Source organism: Pristiophorus japonicus, chromosome 12 (assembly GCF_044704955.1).
Source record: "Pristiophorus japonicus isolate sPriJap1 chromosome 12, sPriJap1.hap1, whole genome shotgun sequence".
NCBI lineage: Eukaryota > Metazoa > Chordata > Chondrichthyes > Pristiophoridae > Pristiophorus > Pristiophorus japonicus.
This window is the reverse complement of record NC_091988.1, coordinates 40,997,930-41,020,253: the sequence shown is the minus strand read 5'-3', so window position 1 is coordinate 41,020,253 and position 22,324 is coordinate 40,997,930. Positions and strand designations below refer to the sequence as shown.

The 22,324-nt window shown below is 42.9% G+C and overlaps 1 protein-coding gene across 1 annotated transcript in view; it reads right to left on the bottom strand.

Annotated features, from left to right (window-relative positions):
* The window catches only part of nup210 (nucleoporin 210), a 179,351-nt gene that overhangs the window by 141,962 nt on the left and 15,065 nt on the right, over positions 1–22,324 (bottom strand). Inside the window, exons 2-3 of the mRNA XM_070895346.1 lie at positions 15,556–15,692; positions 13,192–13,323 (exon numbers count right to left, since the gene is read on the bottom strand). Of these exons, the coding sequence (XP_070751447.1) occupies positions 13,192–13,323; positions 15,556–15,692 (269 nt within the window). The remainder of the gene's footprint in view (positions 1–13,191; positions 13,324–15,555; positions 15,693–22,324) is intronic.

Here is a 22,324-nt window from a genome sequence, read left to right as displayed (position 1 = left end):
ATGAATTTTGCATTAGTTGAGTTTGTAATACATGACATTTTGTGTCTTTGAAATACGTGATAAGTCTGTCTTTCAAATCCTGAATATTCAATGATATGAACTAGTTTTCTAACTGCACAATGTACAGATCTTTCATGACTGCACCACAACTTAAATTGCATCTCTTCAAAAACATACATCTTAATTTGAAGGATTTTAATAGGAATTGGTTACCAAATTACTGATAACTAGGATTCCAATTTCTTGAACCTGTGTCGTCTTGAAAAGTTTTGGAAAGCATATAAATGCACAATGCAATTATGACTATCGAGATGATGTACAATCCAGAGATACGAGAATTAGCATGACTAGAGGTCCACCGGCCAAAAGTGTTCGTGACACTGAGATCCAAAGTTCTCAAATAATTATAAACAGATTGAAATTGCACTGCACAATATCAACAAAGATGCACTGAACAGTTTGTTACCAATATTGCAGAGCAGAATTTCAGGTGTTAAAGCAACAGTAACGTATTACAACCAGCAAGTCACTGAAAGCAACAAATAAAGTTGTTTTGTTTTAATTAGTTATAAGTTCTTATAGAACTAGATATCTACATGAAAACTCTTCACAATGGAAACAATACTCTACCATTCTTGCCATTTGCCTCCTTTTATACTGCCGCAGCTGTTTTCACTGCCTCCCTATCAGTTTATGATGGCACTTTGCTTCCACTCCACCACCCCTCCAGTTCAGATAGGCACTCTTTCCATCTTCCTCTTTCCTCCCACTTTATGGAGGCAACCTTCCTTCCAGGATTTGCCACTTAATGTTGCTCTCGACGCCATCCTGTTGCTGCTTCCCTCAAGGATCCAACTCTGCTGTGTACTTTAGGCACAAATTCCTGCTCTCAAAGTGACCCTTCCACCATTAATTGCTTTGAAAACATTCAGTAGACTGTCCTCTACTGACTCAATAGATAAATTTACTCCCCAGTGGGGGCACTAAGCCAAATGAACCATAGATTCCATTGCTGATCTGTTCAGAGTTGGCTGATCTTAACCAGGGCCTCAGGAGGGCTACTATAAGGCCTGAATGACTCTAGACTCGGGAAGAAAAGGGGGGAGGAAGAAGAAAGCTCATAGTAGCAGCAGCAAATAATTCATGGAGTACCTCCTATGTCAGGGAATCAAGGCTAAATGATTGTCATTATAAGGCTACAAAGAGCAGCAATGGGCAAAAGGGAAAGGATTTCTTTGTAGTATGCTGCTGTTTAACATATAAACTCTGCATCTTTTTAAAATATTAATTCATGGGATGTGAGTGTCGCTGGCAAGGCCAGCAATTATGGTCCATCCCTAACTGCCCTCGAGAAATTGATGGTAAGTCACCTTTTTGAACCGCTGCAGCCTGTATGGTGAAGGTTCTCCCACAATGCTGTAGGGCAAGGAGTTCCAGATTTTGACCCAGCGATGAAGGAATGATATATTTTCCAAGTCAGGATAGTTTGCAACTTGGAGAGGAACCTGGAAGAGGTGCTGTCGCCAGGCACCTGATGCCCATGTCCTTCTAGGTGGTAGAGGTCGTGAGTTTGGGAGCCGCTGTTGAAGAAGCCTTTTTGATGGTACACTGCAGACATAGTGCGCCAGTGGTGGAGGGAGTGAATGTTTAAGGTGGCGGATGGGGTACCAATCAAGCAGGCTGCTTTATCCTGGATGGTGTCAAGCTTCTTGAGTGTTGTTGGAGCTGCACTCATCCAGGCAAACGGAGAGTATTCCATTGCACTCCTGACTTGGGCCTTGTACGTGGTGGAAAAGTTTTGTGGAGTCAGGAGGAGAGACATGCCGCAGAATACCCAGCCTCTAACCTGCTGTTGTTGCCACAGTATTTATGTAGCTGGTCCAGTTAAATTTCTGGTCAATGGACGTTGATGGTGAGGGATTTAGTGATGGTAATCCCGTTGAATGACACGGGGAGGTGGCGCAATCCTCTCTTGTTGAAAATGGTCATTGCCTGGCACTTGTGTGGCACAAATGTTACTTGCCACTTATCAGCCCAAGTCTGAATGTTGTCGAGGTCATGCTGCATGAGGGATTCGGCAATGGTAATGCCGTTGAATGTCATGGAGAGGTGATTAGACTCTCTCTTGTTGGAGATGGTCATTGCCTGGCACTTGTGTGGCATAAATGGAGTGAATCCAAGTGGTTGAAGACTGGCTTCTGTGATGGTGGGGACCTCAGGAGGAGGCCAAGATGGATGATCCACTCTGCACTTCTGGATGAAGATAGTTGCAAATGCTTCAGCCTGGTCTTTTGCACACATATGCTGGGCTCCGCCATCATGGAGGATGGGGATATTCATGGAGCCTCCCGTTAGTTGTTTAATGGTCCACCAGCATTCATGACTGGATGCGGTAGGACCACTGAGCTTCGATTATGGATCGCTCAGCTGTCTGTAGAATGCTGCTTCCACTGTTTAGCATGCATGTAGTGCTATAGCTTTACCATGTTGCACCTCATTTTTTAAGGTATGCCTGGTGCTGCTCCTGGCATGCTCTTCTATACGCTTCATTGAACTAGGGCTGGAACCCTGGCTTGATGGTAATGGTATAATGAGAATATGCCAGACCATGAGGTTACAGATTGCGGTGAAATACAATTCTGCTGCTGCTGATGGCCCACAGAGCCTCGGATTCCCAGTTTTGAGCTGCTAGATCTGTGCTAAATCTCTCCCATTTAGTCCGGTGGTAGTGCCACGCAACATGATGAAGGGCGTCCTCAGTGTAAAGATAGGACTTCGTGTCCACAAGTGCTGTGTGATGGTCACTCCTATCAATACGGTCATGGGCAGATGCATCTGCATCAGGTAGATTGGGGAGGACAAGATCAAGTAGGTTTTTCCCCTCGTGTTGGTTCTCTCACCACCTGCCGCAGGCCCAGTCTGGCGACTAGGTCCTTCAGGACTCAGCCAACTAGGTCAGTCGGGTGCTACTGAGCCACTGTTGGTGATGGACATAGACGTCCAACACCCAGAGTACATTCTGTGTCCTTGCTACCCACAATGCTTCTTCCAAGTGATGTTCAACATGGAGAAGTATTAATTCATCAGCTGAGAGAGGGCAGTAGTTGGTAATGAGCAGGAAGTTTCGTTGCTCATGTTTGACCTGCTACCAAGAGACCTCTTGGGTTCTGGAGTCAATGCTAAGGGCTACTCCCTCCTGACTGTATACCACCGTGGTGGGTCTGTATTGCAGGTGGGATAGGACATACACAGGGAGGAGTCTGGAATGTTGGCTGAAAAGTATGATTCTGTGAGTACGACCAGATCAGGCTGTTGCTTAACTCGTCTGTGGGATAGCTCTCCCAATTTTGGCACAAGTCCCCAGATGTTAGCAGGGATGACTGGGTGTACCTTTGTAGTTTCCGAATCCGGTACTTAGGTTGATGTCGGGTGGTCCATCCAGTTTTATTATAGTTTTTCGCGGCGGTTTTGATACATCCGAGTAGCTGGTAGGCCATTTTAGAGCGCTGTTAAGAGTCAACCACATTGCTCTGGGCTTGGAATCACCCAGGCTGGTTAAGGACCAACATTCCCTCTAAGCTGAGCGGCCACACAGCTAGTTGTCTGTCCAGCTTTTCCAACGTGAAATTCACGCATGTGCAAAACTTTAAATGGGCTGCGCAGCTGGTAAAGGGAGCATGCACTCAAAAATAAATTAGGGGGAACATTGGTAAGGACAGCAGATTTCCTTCCCCAAAAAGGACATTAGTGAAACAGATGGTTTTTTACGGCAATCTGGTAATGGTCACCATTACTGATCCTAGCCCTTTATTCCAGATTGATTTAATTAATTGAATTTAAATTCCCCAGCTGCCGTGGTGGGATTTGAACTTGTGCCTCCAAATCAGTAATCCAGGCTTCTGGATTACTGGTCCAGTAACATAACCACTATGTACCCCCAATCATTTTGGTCAAATCTCCACTCTCGCAGAAAAGCTGTTGAAAAAAAAATCATGTTTTAGTAACATTTTCTAAAAGGCAGCAAAAAGCAGATTTGAGGAAAAACAGATTGCAATCTCTACGTAGATCAACTGTATTATAAGGAACAGATGGACCTTCGGTTTACATCACCCGAGCAAATCCATTCCACTTAAAACTCAAATGCTTACAGAGATCAATAAATCAAATCAGATTCCTCAGTGTCTGGAAAATGCTTACCTTTACATTAGTGCCATTAAAGTAGAAATCTATTGGATGGTATTGGACAAATTAATGTTGATCACCCAATTCCTTTCCTGTGATTCAGTGGTAGCACTGTCATTTGAATCAGAAGGTTTTGGGTTCAAGCCCCACTCCAGCGACCTCAGCACAAAAATCTAGGCCGACACTCCAGAGGGGGTGCTGCACTGTCAGAGGCGCCATCTTTCAGATAAGATGTTAAACTGAGACAAACTAAGTCTGCCCTCTCAGGTGTAGGTAAAAGCTCCCTTGGTACTACTTTGAAGACAAACTGGGGCGTTCCATAGGTATTCTGGCCAACATTTACTCCTCAACCAATATCTCTAAGAAAGACTTGGATTTATATAGCACCTTTCATGACCATCGGACGTCTCATAGTGCTTTACAGCCAATTAATAGTTTTGGAGCGTAATCACGGTTGTAATGTCGGAAATGTGGCAGCCAACTTGCACACAAGCAAGCTCCCACAAAGTGCAATGTGATACTGACCAGATAATCTATTTTTTTGTTATACCTGTATGTTGATTGAGGGATAAATATTGGGCAGGACAGAAGAAAAGCTTGTGTAAATAAGTTACATGTGCTAACGCTCAGGTTATATTCCAGTGCTAATAAATGAATAGAAAATATGCTTTTATCTTTTATATACTGTAGTAAAGATTTTTTTTAAAATCACAAAACAAGGAATTACTCAGACTAAAAATAGTAACTTTATAGGGTATTGGTAAGGCCGCACCTGGAGTACTGCGTGCAGTTTTGGTCACCTTACTTAAGGAAGGATATACTGGCTTTGGAGGGGGTACAGAGACGATTCACTAGGCTGATTCCGGAGATGAGGGGGTTACCTTATGATGATAGATTGAGTAGACTGGGTCTTTACTCATTGGAGTTCAGAAGGATGAGGGGTGATCTTACAGAAACATTTAAAATAATGAAAGGGATAGACAAGATAGAGGCGGAGAGGTTGTTTCCACTGGTCGGGGAGACTAGAACTAGGGGGCACAGCCTCAAAATATGGGGGAGCCAATTTAAAACCGAGTTGAGAAGGAATTTCTTCTCCCAGAGGGTTGTGAATCTGTGGAATTCTCTGCCCAAGGAAGCAGTTGAGGCTAGCTCATTGAATGTATTCAAATCACAGATAAGATAGATTTTTAACCAATAAGGGAATTAAGGGTTACGGGCGGGTAAGTGGAGCCGAGTCCACGGCCAGATCAGCCATGATCTTATTGAATGGCGGAAAAGGCTCGAGGGGCTAGATGGCCTACTCCTGTTCCTAGTTCTTATGTTTACTGAATGTGGCTACGTACAAGTATCTGTTTAATGGCCTGTGTGGTCAATGGGGATGAGGGGGAGAGCACAACAAGTGGAGGAGGGAAGAGGGGTAATGCTAAAGTAAAGGGGCAGTGCTTCACTTAAGTCACATTGGCCACAATTTCAACAGCATTTGCTTCAGTCATCATCATAGGCAGTCCCTCGAAATCGAGGAGGACTTGCTTCCACTCCTGAAGTGAGTTCTTTGGTGGCTGAACAGTCCAATACGAGAACCACAGACTCTGTCACAGGTGGGACAGATAGTCATTAAGTGAAGGGGTGGGTGGGGCTGGTTTGCCGCATGCTCTTTCTCCTGCATTGAGACTCGAGCTGCTCAGCGCCCTCTCAGATGCACTTCCTCCACTTAGGGCGGTCTTGGACCAGGGACTCCCAGGTATCAGTGGAGATGTCGCACCTTATCAGGGAGGCTTTGAGGGTGTCCTTGTAATGTTTCCACTGCCCACCTTTGGCTCGTTTGCCGTGAAGGAGCTCCGAGTAGAGCACTTGCTTTGGGAGTCTCGTGTCTGGCATGTGGACTATGTGGCCTGCCCAGCGGAGCTGATCGAATGTGGTCAGTGCTTCAATGCTGGGGATGTTGGCCTGGACGAGGATGCAGATGTTGGTGCACCTGTCCTCCCAGGGAATTTGTAGGATCTTGCAGAGACATCGTTGGTGATATTTCTCCAGCGACTTGAGATGGCTGCTGTACATAGTCCATGTCCCTGAGCCATACAGGAGGGCGGGTATTACTACAGCCCTGTAGACCATGAGCTTGGTGGCAGTTTTGAGAGCCTGGTCTTCACTCTTTTCTTCAGGTGGCCGAAGGCTGCTCTGGTGGCGGTGTTGGATCTCGTCGTCGATGACTGCCCTTGTTGATCGAAGGCTCCCGAGATATGGGAAGTGGTCCACGGTGTTCAGAGCCGCGCTGTGGATCTTGATGACTGGGGGGGGCAGTGCTGTGCGGTGAGAACAGGCTGGTGAAAGACCTTTGTCTTATGGATGTTTAGCGTAAGGCCCATGCATTCGTACGCTTCAGTAAATATGTCGACTATGTCCTGGAGTTCAGCTTCTGTGTGTGCACAGATGCAGGCGTCGTCCGCGTACTGTAGCTCGACGACACGGTTGGGGTGCTCTTGGACCTGGCCTGGAGACGGCGCAGGTTGAACAGGTTCTCACTGGTTCTGTAGTTTAGTTCCACTCCAGTGGGGAGCTTGCTGACTGTGAGGTGGCGCATGGCGGCAAGAAAGATTAAAAGGGTTGGGGTAATGACGCAGCCCTGTTTGACCCCGGTCCGGACGTGGATTGGGTCTGTGATGGATCCGTTGGTAAGGATCACGGCCTGCATGTCGTCATGGAGCAGGCGGAGGATGGTGACAAAATTTTGGGGGCATCCAAAACGAAGGATGCTTCATAGACCCTCGCGGTTGACAGTGTCAAAGGCCTTTGTAAGGTCGAAGGAGGAAATGTATAAGGGCTGGCACTGTTACCTGCATTTTTCCTGTAACTGTCGCGCTGCAAAAATCATGTCTATTGTGTCCCGTAGGGGACGAAATCCACACTGTGACTCCAGGAGGAGCACCTTGGCCACGGGAAGAAAACGTTTGAGGAGGACTCTAGCGACGCCTTTCCCAGTGGCTGATAGGGAGATTCCTCTGTAGTTGCCGCAATACAGAGATTCCTCTGTACTTGCTTCAGTACCCATTGCATTACTGTACATATTCCTGACTCTCCCATTTTTAGTGTGTGATGTGCATAATCTGCTATTGGCTCATTTAAAAACAACAGGTGATCTGGTCATTATCTCATTGCTGTTTGTGGTACCTTGCTGTGCGCAAATTGACTTTTGTGCTTCCTACATTACAACAGTACTTCAAAAGTACTTAATTGGCTGCAAGTCACTCTCTTGCATCCTGAGGTTTGTTCTTCTTTCTCTGTTAGTTTCTCTTTACTAACTCTTGTCCTCCCAATCGAACACTTGTGCATACAGCAGACCAAATGGAAGCCAGCTTGCCAATAACTCTTCTGGTTGGAAATTCAAAACTCAACTATTGACATTCCAACTTGCTAACCACACAAAGTTTCACCAATTGCCTGGGGTAGAGGGTGGGTGAGCAGCACATTCTGGCTCATCCACATCATCTCCTATTCCCATTTACAGAAAACAAAATGAACGTACTTAATAGCAAACTGTTTTATTTCATTTTTATTAATTTTAAGAGTTTTATCCTATTATAAATAGAAGAGCTTAGATCTGAAGTGTCAGCCATGACACAGATGACCACATCTATTGTCTAGCTGGAGGCCCAGAATTTCCTGCAGTGATGAGATTGGGGCCGACGCCTAAATCTCACCATCTAGCCATCTAACTTGTTCCAAATGTTGCTGGTTTTCTCATGTAAAGCGACGAATCAGACACTCGACACCGATCGAAGAGCTGAAGTGACAGCACATTCACCATCCATAGCCACGGGAGGATTTAGCGAAGTGGAGTGTAACTTCTTAAATAAACTTTAATCTGTAATAGACCTTCACATTAAACGCTAATGTCTTGCTAAAATATTCATATGCCCATGATAGAAAGATTAAGAAAAACAATTGACTCAGCGAATTCAATGAGTAATGAAAACTGCCTTGATCACTTTGCGATTTGAGGCAGGTGAAAACTATCTCCATATAATCACAACCACAAACTTATAGCAACAAACTTCAGAGTAAACACAAGTAACACTATGGAATACAATTGGATTTTGGCTCTCTGTTTTCTACACTGATCTTGGGGCAATAAATCACATGTTATCAGTACCATTATTTTTAAGTCTAAGTAGCAGTGGCATAAAAACTGGCTAAAATACAGGAGAATATGGATTGCCATTGATTTTAATCCAGGTGGAGCCATGATAATTACCTAACTGTTTTTGGCAAGGGTAATGTTGAAGCATCGCAGAAGTCCCAGGAAAATGTGGAGTGGTATAATTAATGGTTTAAGACACTTAGCCATCATTTTATTTAGTTTGCCCCAAGGGACCCTACGATGTAGATGCACCATTACTATAGCTTACATCCCCAAGAAAATCTGGACAACAGTTTAAATGACAGATTATAATCCACGTTTAACTGATAGCAGTTCTGAATTCACATCATCGTCAACCCATGTCCAATCGATGGTGGGGGGAGTGGGGGGCTTGTAACTTGAATGCTGTCAATCATCTTTAAAAAAAACTAAATTCAAATCAGAAAGATGTCAAAAAAAATTAAAACATTTTAATGTAAGCATCCAGCATCTTCTACCAAACACTGGAAAAGCAGAGCTTTGGGAATAAGGAACCATTCATCCAAAGTTTCAACTTACAGAAGATTAACAAAATCAGGTTTTGTAGCATAGCAAAAGAAGTGTGCTCATTTCACTATTTAAGATGTACTTTATTACTTAAATCCATTCTTTTATTCAATTACTATTTTTTTAAATGGGTCAACTACTTTAGAAACTGCAAATTTCCTTAGAAAATTGCTTGCAGTATAATGAGACATCATGTCAAAAGCAATGGATTTTTCACTGCTGTTCAGGCTCTGACAATTATTTCCGAAAGCTGCAAAGGGCCATAAAGGCAAGAGAGTGGTTCAAACATCAGCAGAAAGTAATGACAGTAACACAATTCATCACTGTTGCTGGTAATCAAGGACAAGGGGCCAAATGAAGGACCAGAGCTATGCAATCTCATGTCTTAGCTCAACTTGCCTATCCTCAATTCTGTGGCACATGCAGGTGATCATCCATTAATCTGTGATCATACCCTGATATCACATTCTGATTGTGTGGAGCCACTTGATTGACGATGCTTGATGGGTTTCATAACATTCACCTGTGGCAGGCTATGGCTCACACTGCATTATAAAACAAGTTTTAGTTTTTTTTTAAAAAACTTGCCTCACATCTTTGAAAAACTGACCATTAGGAAAGTATGAAACAGCAACATTTAATTAATCATCAGTAGTGCAAATATTTTATTATTTCAGAAGTTTAAATGTAGATATATATGGGGTAATTTAATGAGGCTCCACTGGTGACTAGAAGCCTCATTACATGAAGCATTAATGAAAGATAGGAATATAATTATGTCCCTATCTTCCAACCTACGCTAATGTCTAATAAATCCTCACTGGCAACAGAGCCGTACAAAACTACAAAGCTGTCAAACACAACAATTAAGAAAATTAATTAGCTTTTTCTTCTGGTCTTACTGTATCTCATCTATTTTGGAGAAGTATCTTTACATCCCCAGTAAGTGAATAATTTTCCATATCCTTCACCATTTGTTTTTCCTTCTCGCCATCATCTGCTTTTCCTGAATTGTCCATTCTTTTTAAACATTAATAAAATGTTAGGTTCTCCTCATACTATACCCTGCCCAGATGGACAAGGTGGTCAGTGTGTTCCCAGGCCATTCCAATGACTTATCTATAACGAGCTGTTACGAACTGTCCAGTGTTTCCTCCTCTAATTTCCCACCATTCCTCCAATGTCCTGTACAACCAAACTGAGCTTCAAACCTCACATTTGGTCTTCTTTCAAGCCGTTACTTCCACTTTTAAACAATTGCCATATACCACTACCGCCAAAATTTTCATCCACATCTTCATGACCTCAATGCTACATCTCTTCTCCCATCACAAATGAAAACTCATCTAGAACCCTGTAGCCTGCAATCCATGATGTCCTGCTTGCCTATCGCCTCTGTTCTTGTCAAGCTCTATTGACTCCCTGTACCCCAGTGTACAGTTTTCAAAATCATCTTCAAATGCTTGCTCTACCGTACTCCCACAAACACCTTCGGCAATATGTCCAAGCTTGCACCCTCCACTTATCAAATTCCAGTCTAAAATGTATTCTCCTCCCTCCCAATTCTACCAGTAGCAAAGGCTTCACTCAACATACCAACACACTTTGGAACTCTCCCTAAACCTTTTTGCTTCATTAACTTTCCCTCTTCAAAATTTACCTCTTAAACCATGCTTTTAAGTCATCTCCATTGACTTATTTCCTACTTCTTGCTCGTCTCGTGTCGCCACTATACATAAATGCAAGCTCGGAAATTCACTATATGAAGAATCAATGAGACAAACCAATGCTTTACTACTCTGTGATACAGTGGCAATTAGTGCTTGAATATTAAAATATTACCCAAAGCAGACCATTTCTTTTTAATAACGGAGATCTAGTTTTTGCACAGACCACTACTTTATACCCATTGCTGAACCCCACTACAATATTTGTACCATCACATCTTAGTTTTTAAGTGACATTTCTCATTTCTTCCACCATCACACTGGCCATGTCTGTTGCCTTTATAAAAGGTGCAACTATTCCCTATTTTAGTTCACTAAGTTCACTTATTTCCTTCAATCCATTGGACGCACTTTTTGAGACAACTTTAAGCACTCAAAGTGCTTTAGAGCCTGAAAGACTGCTCCTGTTCCCTGCAGGTAACCAATGCCAGGGACAAGATTACCAAAAAGCCGAAAAAGAGCTGGCTTTAGGAGACTGAGCCACATTGCCACCTATTTGGAAATGTAAGTTCTCTCATATTACCCCAAAACCATTTACCTTGGAGACAAAAGCTGGAGGACTTAAGCAAAGGCAATCAAAATAAATTTGGTAAGTTTCAACATGACAGAAAATGGAAATTCCTGCAGTCTTTATAGGAACTAACTTATAGGAAGTATATTTATTCACACACTGTGGCTGCAGTGTGCATCATCTTGCCATGGCTTTTTCAGCAGCATTTTCCAAACCCACAACCTCTACCACCTAGCAGGACAAGGGCAGCAAGCACATGGGAACACCATCACCTGCAAGTTACACACCATCCTGACTTGGAAATATATAGACGATCCTTCATCATCGCTGAGTCAAAATCCTGGAACTCATTCCCTAACAGCACTATGGGAGGACTTTCACTACACGGACTGCAGCAGTTCAAGGTGACAGCTCACTACCACCAGCGTCGCAAGGGCAATTAGGGATGGGCAATAAATGCTGTCTCTCCTGCCTTGTGCTTCTACTGTTCTATTTCAGTATCCCTTCTCTTGTGCTAATGTCCCTCTCTCTTGGCTTCTGCTAGTCCTTATCTCAGTTTTTCTTCTCATCTGCTGGTCTGATTATTACTCTGTGCTCTACAACATTTGCTTTTCCTTTTGGCATTTGGATTGGGACATCATAAGTGGCAGATGGGATCTGACCAGGGCTGCAGATTGGTGAGAGGCAGCTAGCTCAGAGCAGGGAAAACGATTTGGGCTGCAGGCAGTGGGATGTTGCCGGTAGTGAGTCATGAAAGAATCTGTCCAGGACATCATGCCAGTTTTTAAGTCGTGGGTGGGAAGGCGGAGTCACAGAGGAACAGAAGGAAAACAAGTGGTACCTTGGTACATAATTTCTGGCAGATTAAAAGTTAAGTATAATGATAAATATATTTCTGCATTAAAAATAAATTGGTTAAAACTAGCAGAGAGGCAGGTATATGCAGGTATGGTGGAAAAAATGTGATGGAAATTATGTTATTGCTACATCGTGACAAACAGGAAGTTTCAAAACTCTACTACTTGGGGATTTCCCATGACACACAGCAAGTCAAGACCAAACATTGTCCTCAGGTGAAGCAGAGTTAGAAGGTGGGTGGTAATTGCACCAGGGTGCACAGACATTAATTGGCCCCCATTTTAAAGTTATGCATTGCCATGTTTATATTCTGCACTTATCTTTTTGACAGAATATACTTTGATTTCATGCTGTTTATATACTTAAATAGCAAAGCTTAAAGCAATTTGGGAAGCAGAGAATCAGAGTTGGCTGGAGCAGGAGAACTGCTCTGTTGGAGTGTAGGGGGAATCAAGAGATATGGAGATTGGGCAGGAAATTGGAGTTGAGGTCAATGATCAGCCATGATCTTATTGAATGGTGGAGCAGGCTCGAGGGTCCATATGGCCTACTCGTGCTCCATGTTCTTATGTTCTTAGAACAGGCAAGGAACTGGGAGATGCAAAACTTTAATGCTGCAGGCACTGCTATTGGCAGGAGAGTGGAATTACAGCTCAAAAAGTTTACATGAGCAGATTATGTCATTAATATGGAAACAGCAACTTATACTGGGAAAGGTGGTCAATAAAGTGTAACAGAAAGATGACAACAGCAATTAAGGTTTCGTAGACAAGAAGATTTATGTATTAGATACTTATGTGTGGTAGGGGAGGGAAGAGAAGATCACATCAATGTGTACTGTATACAAGATAAATTAAGTCGAAATGAATCCCTCCATGAATATACAAAATAAGTTTTTTTTAAGTTCCTACCCAGCAAAATATTTACCTAGAACACATTACTAAAGAAGTTGTGTTTTTTTTAATATAAAAAATGAGGGGTCACAGATTTTAATTTTTCAGCCCTTGGTTTCAACTAATCACAGAAGCAGAACAAAAGATGAAAAGCTACAATGTCTTAGAAATTTGCCTCCCGTTTGAAACCTTATTATCTCCCAGCGAATATCAATATGAAACATTTAATAGTTCAGTCTCTTCAGTTCCTACCAATATGTCTGAGAATGTTAAAGAACCTACAATTTATATTCAAACAAAACCTCAGTGCTAGCAGCTAAGTAATTAATTACATACCTTCTGCATCCAAAGCTCTAATTCTCAATTTCAGTGGAGAATCTTCCAAATAAAGTTCACGAGTTGTAGACACAATTTCAATCTCACTAATGACATCAACTATTGCATCACACCGCAACACTCGGCCGATTGCTATTTAAGAAGAAAAACTTGGAAATTAAAAGACACACACAAGGAATTAAGAACAAAAAAGTAAAAAATAATTTATGGTCAATACTTCATTCAAACAGTAACAGTCACCAAAAAATAATGAATCTTTTTGTCCATTCAAGATTTTCCAATTGGGAATAAGCATTTTTCAAATACTGAAAATTTATTTTGAAAGAGATAAAGATAGCTTTTACATGAAACAGCTAACATTTCTCTCTAGCAGATTTTGTCCAACACCCGGAAAAATCATAGAAAATCCCATTAGCTCAAATATTTAGCTGCTTTTAAAGTGCTTGTCATGATTCCATCATTCCTAATCCTTCAAAGTCAAGACCTGATTGGAGGTTCCCCCAAGTTTCTCAACTGGTGGAGGCAGCAGAGAGAACCCAGTATTGAATGAGGACATGCAAGGACTAAAGAAAGAAAAGGAACTGAGAATACAGCACAGTTAAGCCTAAAGCAGTCATAGCAAAGTTCTTCGCAGGTAGGCAAACAACAATTTGTGGACTGCAAAGAATGAAAGAAGAAAAATTCAAGTTAAAATTTATTAACAGGTACAACTCCAACTTTAGCAATTCACAATCTAAATATCTGAAGAATATAAATTAAAAACTAAACACTGTCAGATTACAGCTGCATTGGCAAATGCCAGTAATAGGTCCTACAAGTTTTAAAATCTCATCTGTGCTTTCAAGAGAGAGTAATCTTTGAGAGGCTAAAGCACACAGATGAAGGGCACATTACCTAGGACAGCTCCAAGATACCCGCTCCAATCTGCTTACACAGAAGTTAAAGCACATGGGATTGGGGGTAGTGTGCTGACATGGATTGAGAACTGGTTGTCAGACAGGAAGCAAAGAGTAGGAGTAAATGGGGACTTTTCAGAATGGCAGGCAGTGACTAGTGGGGTACCACAAGGTTCTGTGCTGGGGCCCCAGCTGTTTACACTGTACATTAATGATTTAGACGAGGGGATTAAATGTAGTATCTCCAAATTTGCGGATGACACTAAGTTGGGTGGCAGTGTGAGCTGCAAGGAGGATTCTATGAGGCTGCAGAGCGACTTGGATAGGTTAGGTGAGTGGGCAAATGCATGGCAGATGAAGTATAATGTGGATAAATGCGAGGTTATCCACTTTGGTGGTAAAAACAGAGAGACAGACTATTATCTGAATGGTGACAGATTAGGAAAAGGGCAGGTGCAAAGAGACCTGGGTGTCATGGTACATTAGTCATTGAAGGTTGGCATGCAGGTACAGCAGGCGGTTAAGAAAGCAAATGGCATGTTGGCCTTCATAGCGAGGGGATTTGAGTACAAGGGCAGGGAGGTGTTGCTACAATTGTACAGGGCCTTGGTGAGGCCACACCTGGAGTATTGTGTACAGTTTTGGTCTCCTAACCTGAGGAAGGACATTCTTGCTATTGAGGGAGTGCAGCGAAGGTTCACCAGACTGATTCCCGGGATGGCGGGACTGACCTATCAAGAAAGACTGGATCAACTGGGCTTGTATTCACTGGAGTTCAGAAGAATGAGAGGGGACCTCATAGAAACGTTTAAAATTCTGACGGGGTTAGACAGGTTAGATGCAGGAAGAATGTTCCCAATGTTGGGGAAGTCCAGAACCAGGAGACACAGTCTAAGGATAAGGGGGAAGCCATTTAGGACCGAGATGAGGAGGAATTTCTTCACCCAGAGAGTGGTGAACCTGTGGAATTCTCTACCATAGAAAGTTGTTGAGGCCAATTCACTAAATATATTCAAAAAGGAGTTAGATGAAGTCCTTACTACTAGGGGAATCAAGGGGTATGGTGAGAAAGCAGGAATGGGGTACTGAAGTTGCATGTTCAGCCATGAACTCATTGAATGGCGGTGCAGGCTAGAAGGGCCGAATGGCCTACTCCTGCACCTATTTTCTATGTTTCTATGTCTAAGCCCTGAGCAGCTTGAAAACCAGTCACCTACCCACGCACTTACTAGCCAGGGAAGTGTAAGTGAAGAAATCAGAAATTACAAAAAAATTATTTTACAACATTTGCTGTGCTTATTTTTTGGAGCTATAAATTAAAAATGGGTTTTCAGACCATCTCAGCTTCTACAGCTGAGCATAGCCCAAGTGTATTTAGTGACATAAATTTTTAGTGTTAAAAGGACATGGCAACTTTACCTACAAGTTTTAGCTTTCATAATACTAGCCTCTATGCAGAAAAACATACCTATTTCTTCAGCAAAAATGATACTGGTGAGGCGGGCTGGTTGGGATGCGTGTGCCAAAACAATTGCCTTTTGCGAGCACTGTCGATCACTTGGGTTTATAGGTTCAATACTGGCAACCTCTGGTCTCGTTGACCACCTATACGAAACAAACCGTAATTAAACTTTTCTTCTATACAACAATTCTTAAACTACCATCGGAAATAACCCCATAGCAGCAATACATAATAGCACTCTCAAATTAGAACATAACTGTCAGGTTATGAGATTGCACAATTTTGACCATCTGTATTCAGCTTCGTCGAGAACAAAATCTGTAAGCAGATAAAGCAATTAATTTTCACTGGGGAGAAAGAGGAAGTTACCAATCTGCTCTGATTGAAATCTCTTGCTGGTTTGTCGCAGAAATCGCCACACCCAAAACTTCTGGTTAGAGAAGCATTCACAACAAACACCCGAGCAAGAGAAACTGTCAGCGTGACAAGGATTGCTTCTTTTAAAAGTATATGGCATACTGACTGATTAGGAAGTAGCATTGAAGGCAAGAATTACTTTTCTGATTGAAGTCAAGGTTTGTGATTAATGCAAGACAGGGCCCGAAACCAAACACATTTTCAACAGCTGCATGCTTAACAGGCACAGCAAGAATGAATTATTAATAAAAAAAACAATGGGTTGAGATTTTTTTCCATAAACTCCTAAATAATTATACATTCCTCTCCCACAGAAGATTAAATGTGCTGCCATTTTGAAAACAATACAGTCAGTCTACTCATTAGTTTGTTGGTAATTGCCTCATTTTATTTGCTGTTGAGACTTTGGAAATGACATTTTGTCCCACGGCAACAAAGGAGGGGTGGGGGGAAAGAAATGATGGGCTAAGTTCCGGGTTGGCGCATGTGTGAAAACCCGGAACTTGCGATCTGTCAAGTTACATCTTGACAGATCATACGAACCAATTGGAAAATCATTCTTGCTGGCGCAGAGTTGGGTTATTTGTCCAACTACTGCTCAGATCTTGTCCACAAAACTCTTACGGCTGGTACAAGCAGGCGCAGGGCCTGATTTCACCAGTGTAAGGGTTATTATAAATCTTAAAATAAAAAATGAAGCATAAACACTTAAAATTAGTTCATGCAAATATTGGCCCAGATTAAAATGTTTAAAATTTTTTTTAAAAATAATTTTTTTATTGTATTTGGTGTAATGGAGGGACTTTGAAAATCAGAACATTAATATTTATTGGAGTTGTCTAAATTGTTAAGTTATTTGGGAATTCTATTGCATGTTATGAGGGAATTCCATTCGGAAATGATTGCAATGGGATCCTACTTTCTCATTGGAGGACCTGGCCCACGTGATCCCAAGGATGCTTCCGAACAACGTGTGTCCCTGGGCCTTTACATAGGCGTACACCTAGAGGTACAGGACTTGAACTCGCCGTAGCTTTGGAGCCAGGAGGTTAAGTTCTTAACCGCAAATTCAGGGCCATTATTTAATGACCGTAAAGATTTCTCCTTAAAAAGGAAATAACAATGGTTTGGACACTTACATTCTGTTTGAAATATTAATAGTTAATATTAAAGTTCCAATATTATTACATAGTATACATAGTATTTACAGCACAAAACAGAACATTCGGCTGAACGGATCCACGCCGGTGTTTATGCTCCACACGAGCCTCCTCTTGCCCTTCTTCATCTAACCCCATCAACATATCGTTCTATTCCTTTCTCTGTCATGCGTTTATCTAACTTCCCCTCAAGTGCAGCTATGTTAGTCGCCTCAACCATTCTTTGTGGTAGCGAGTTCCACATTCTAACCACTCTCTGGGTAAAGAGGTTTCTCCTGAATTCCCTGCTGGATTTATTAGTGGTCTCCTTATATTTATGACCCCTAGTTCTGGTCTCCCCACAAGTGGAAACATTTTCTCTACGTCTACCCTATCAAATCCTTTCATAATCTTGAAGACCTTTGTCAAGTCATCCCCTCAGCTTTCTCTTTTCTGGAGAAAGGAGACCCAGCCGGTGTTAGAAATAGCCTAGTTAAGACTATCTCGGGTCACTTTAATAATAAGGATCGACTGTAAACCAATCTGATGAGTATAATGGGGGGGGGGGGGGGGAAATTGTGGTCGGAGACTTCCTTCAGGCGAACATCTCAGACCGGAAATTTTTTAACAAAATTACCTGGTGGTCCCGGAGGAACATAGGATTCCAGTCAGAGGCCTAGTTTCGCAGTCCAGCATATGTGAACATGTCTTCCATGTATGTATTGGTATCCTAAGATTACATGGGTCTGGACCACCAATGAACATCTAGTATTCTCATTGATAATGGTAACTCCATTTGTACAAGCTCCCATTACTATCAATGAGAACACCCCCAAGAAACACAACACACTAAGCAAAAATAAAACCTCACATATTTAAAATTAATTGAAATTGAATGTAATTAAATGTTTCAGAAAAAAAGTTTTGAAATTATGTATGTTTTAATAGGGTTAAAAATAAACTCACTTTAATGGACAGGGTTTCTAAAATATAAAAATTTCTGATTACATTACATTTTTCTATGTTTTAAAACTCTTACGCTGGTAAAAGTAGGCTAAATGTCTCCTTTTTCACCAGGCGCAAGAGGTAAGGACATTCGCTGGGCAAGAGTTGGACAAATAGCCCAATCTCTGCCCCGCGGATGTCCTTCCTGCGGGGATGCGTGCAATCAGTCAAAAGAAATTGACAGATCGCAAAAGCCGGTTCTCGGCGCATGTGCATCACCGCCAAGAACCGGTATTTGCGAGGCCTCTTCAGGTGTGCGCGCACATCGTATGCACCCACGAGGCCGCAATTTTCGGCCCATTGTGTTTCATCAGAAATTTGTGCATCTGTACACCCGTATCCCTCTGTTCCTCTACTCCATTTAGACATTTATTTTCCAAGGAGTGTGGCCTCCGTATTCTTCCCACCAAAATGTACCACCTCACACACAAGAATTAGGAGGAGTGAGCCTGCTCCGCCATTCAATAAGATCATACCTGGTCTTCGATCACAACTCCACTTTCATGCCCGATCCCTATATACCTTGATTCCCCTAGAGTCCAAAAAATGTATCTATCTATCTCAACCTTGAATATACTCAATTCAGCATCCACAGCCTCTTTCAAGTAGTGAATTCCAAAGATTCACTACCCTTAGTGAAGAAATTCCTCCTGCTCTCAATCTTAAATGGCCGACCCCATATCCTGCAACTATCCACCCTAGTTCCAGACTCTCCAGCCAGGAGAAACAATCTCTTAGCATCTACCCTGTAAATCCCCCTCAGAATCTTATATATTTCTCCAATGTTATCTATATTGAAGTTAATTTCCCAATTACACGTCCATTCTGCAAGTTTATTAATGGCTTCCTGTATTTCCTGTTAGTCTTCCATATTAACTATATCCCCAATTTGGTGTCGTCCGCAATTTCAAAATTATACTTCCAATGCCAGAATCCAAATCGTTTACGCAAATGGTGAACAACAGTGGTCCCAGCACCGATTCTTGTGGAACATCACTTCCCACCTTTTGCTAGTCCACCTTTAACCCCTACTCTCCATTTTAATTATTAAAATGATCATGCAAGTGCACCAAATAGTCGTTAGCCTTTTTTGCTTCACTCCAGTTAAAAAGTCTTGCCTTTCATGATCTCAGGGCGTCCCAAAGTGCTTTACAGCTAATGAAGTACTTTTGAAGTGTAGTCACTGTTGTAATGCAAGAATCAGTACACATGAATTATTGGCCTCAATTGTGACCCAGCCCGTATTTTGGCACACTTACTGGAGTTGAGCCGCTTTTCTCCATTCCAAAGTGCGCTGAAAATTTTTCTTGACACTTTGGCCACTGTCCGGCCTCTTCCCTGTAGTCGCGCAACATGGCCGATCAAGTCTGGGGTCGGAACAGCGTTCTGCGCTGAAAACTGTGTCGGGACGTCTGCACATGCGCAGTAGCTCCTCGCCTCTAGCCTCTCCGTTTGCTTGCTGCAGCCTCTCCGGTGATTTGCTTGCTGCAGCCGCTCTGTGGGCCCCGATGCCGGCCAGTTGAATCGCTCCCGCTCCTAGCCCAGGCTGAGTGGCCTCCCGGTGCAATTTCTAAGAGATCGATTGCACCGGGAGGCCACTTGGCCAGGGCTAGGGGCGGGTAGGAGAACTGATAAAAATCATTGACAGGCAGGAGCACTATCAATTCTCCTGCCCGCCCGCTCCTAGCTCTGGCCGAGTGGCCTCCCGCACCGGCTGGCCCACTGCCTTCCCGGGCCGAGTTTGAAGGTGAAGGTAAGACTTCAATTTTTTATTTCTTATTGAATTCTTATTTTTTTGTTTGCAAGGTTTGGTGGTTTGTAAGGCTTGGTGGTTTAGGTGCAGGCAGGTCCTCTCTGCTATCGCCCAATCCCAGGCCAAATGGCCTCAGATGTACCTACCTGCAGCAATTTCTTTAACTCTCTGCAAGGGTTTTCTGAAGTGGCCACATACGCTGGCCTAAGCAGATTTGGAGTAACTATTAGCTGGCCAAAGTTGCCGAAATGGGCAGAACTAGCGTAGGTGGCTGGCAACGTCCCCTTTTGAGAAAAAAAAACTTTAAAAATCGTAATTAACTCAGTTACACTGGTGCAAATTGATTGGGGAAAATGGGGATTTTTAAGTTATGCCAGAAAAACCAAGTTACTCCAAAAAAAAAGAGCAACTCCTGGCCAAAGTTGAGCCCATTAGTTAGAAGCCAAGCCTCCTAGTCCCACTTTCTTTTTTGGTCATTTCTACATACTTAAACATAGAAAATAGTTGCAGGAGTAGGCCATTCGGCCCTTCGAGTCTGCACCTGCATTCAATATGATAATGCAACTTCAGTATCCCATTCCTGCTTTCGCTCCATACCCCTTGATCCCTTTAAGCGTAAGGGCCACATCTAACTCCCTTTTGAATATATCTAATGAACTGGCATCAACAACTTTCTGTGGTGGAGAATTCCACAGGTTCACAATTCTCTGAGTGAAGAAGTTTCTCCTCATCTCGGTCCTAAATAGCTTAACCCTTATCCTTAGACTGTGAACCCTGGCTCTGGACTTCCCCAACGTCGGGAACATTCTTCCTGCATCTAACCTGTCCAATCCCGTCAGAATTTAATGTTTCTATGAGATCCCTTCTCATTCTTCTAAATTCCAGTGAATATAAGCCTAGTCGATCCAGTCTTTCTTAATATGTCAGTCCTGCCATCCCGGGAATCAGTCAGATGAACCTTCGCTGCACTCCCTCAACAGCAAGAACATCCTTCCTCAGATTAGGAGACCAAAACTGTACACAATATTCAAGGTGTGGTCTCACCAAGGCCCTGTACAACTGCAGTAAGACCCCCCTGCTCTTATACTCAATTCCTCTTGCTATGAAGGCCAACATGCCATTTGCCTTCTTCGCCACCTGCTGTACCTGCATGCCAACCTTCAATGACTGATGTGCCATGACACCTAGGTCTCGTTGCACCTTCCCTTTTCCTAATCAGTCACCATTCAGATAATATTCTGCTTTCCTGTTTTTGCCACCAAAGTAGATAACCTCACATTTATCTACATTGTACTGCATCTGCCATGTACTTGCCCACTCACCTAACCTATCCAAGCCACCCTGTAAGCCTCTTAGCACCCTCCTCACAGCTCACACTGCCACCCAGCTTAGTATCATCTGCAAACTTGGAGATATTACATTCAATTCCTTTGTTTAAATCATTAATGTATATTGTAAATAGCTGGGGGCCCAGCACTGAACTTTGGCAGTACCCCACTAGTTACTGCCTACCATTCTGAAAAGGACCCGTTTATTCCTACTCTTTGGTTCCTGTCTGCCAACCAGTTCTCTATCCACGTCAATACATTACCCCTGCAGAGAGCAAAATTCACCAGAACCCCCACTATGTTTGGGCTCATTTGAAAATAAATTTAATTTGGGACTATCTACCGAAAAGTTTAGAACTCTAAAAGTGCTATGGAAGAAACTACGAACTTTAATAGAATTATGAACTTCTACAAGACAAATTCAAGCCTGTGGGCGGACCTAGAGAACAAAAGAAGCCCATTTGATTATTGGAACTGTCTGGGTGTGAGGATTTGAAAATCTTCCTCCACGAGACATTTAACCTGTCTGGAAGAATGAGCATTTGAAAATCTTCCTCCACAAGAGACATTACCATCACAGTATCACCCAGAGGTGGCTCCCCAACAACATGGGTCTGGACAAACCATTTCAGCATATACATCAGAAAGAGGCCCAATCCAGCCAGTATGCGAAAGACTAAGCACAAAAGGACATTGCAATTACCAAACTAATTTTCCATCAGGAAACAGTTTCAAACATCAACCCACCCAACACATATCAACTTTAACGAGTCCAACAAAATATTACAAAGAACCACCAAGCCCGACAAAATTATACAAAGGATTGTGAACAGATTGGGCGGCAAGATTAGAACACTGAAATCGTATTACTGGCTACTGTTTTCAACAGAGGTTAGAGAGGAAGGGGGGGGGGGGAAGAGAGAGAGAGAGAGGGGGGGGGGGAAGAGAGAGAGAGAGAGGAGGGGGGGGAGAGATAGGAGGGGGGAGAGAGAGAGAGAGGAGGGGGGGAGAGAGAGGAGGGGGGGGAGGGAGAGAGAGGAGGGGGGGGAGAGAGAGAGAGGAGGGGGGGGAGAGAGAGAGAGGAGGGGGGGGGGAGAGAGAGAGAGAGGGGGGGGGGAGAGAGAGAGAGGAGG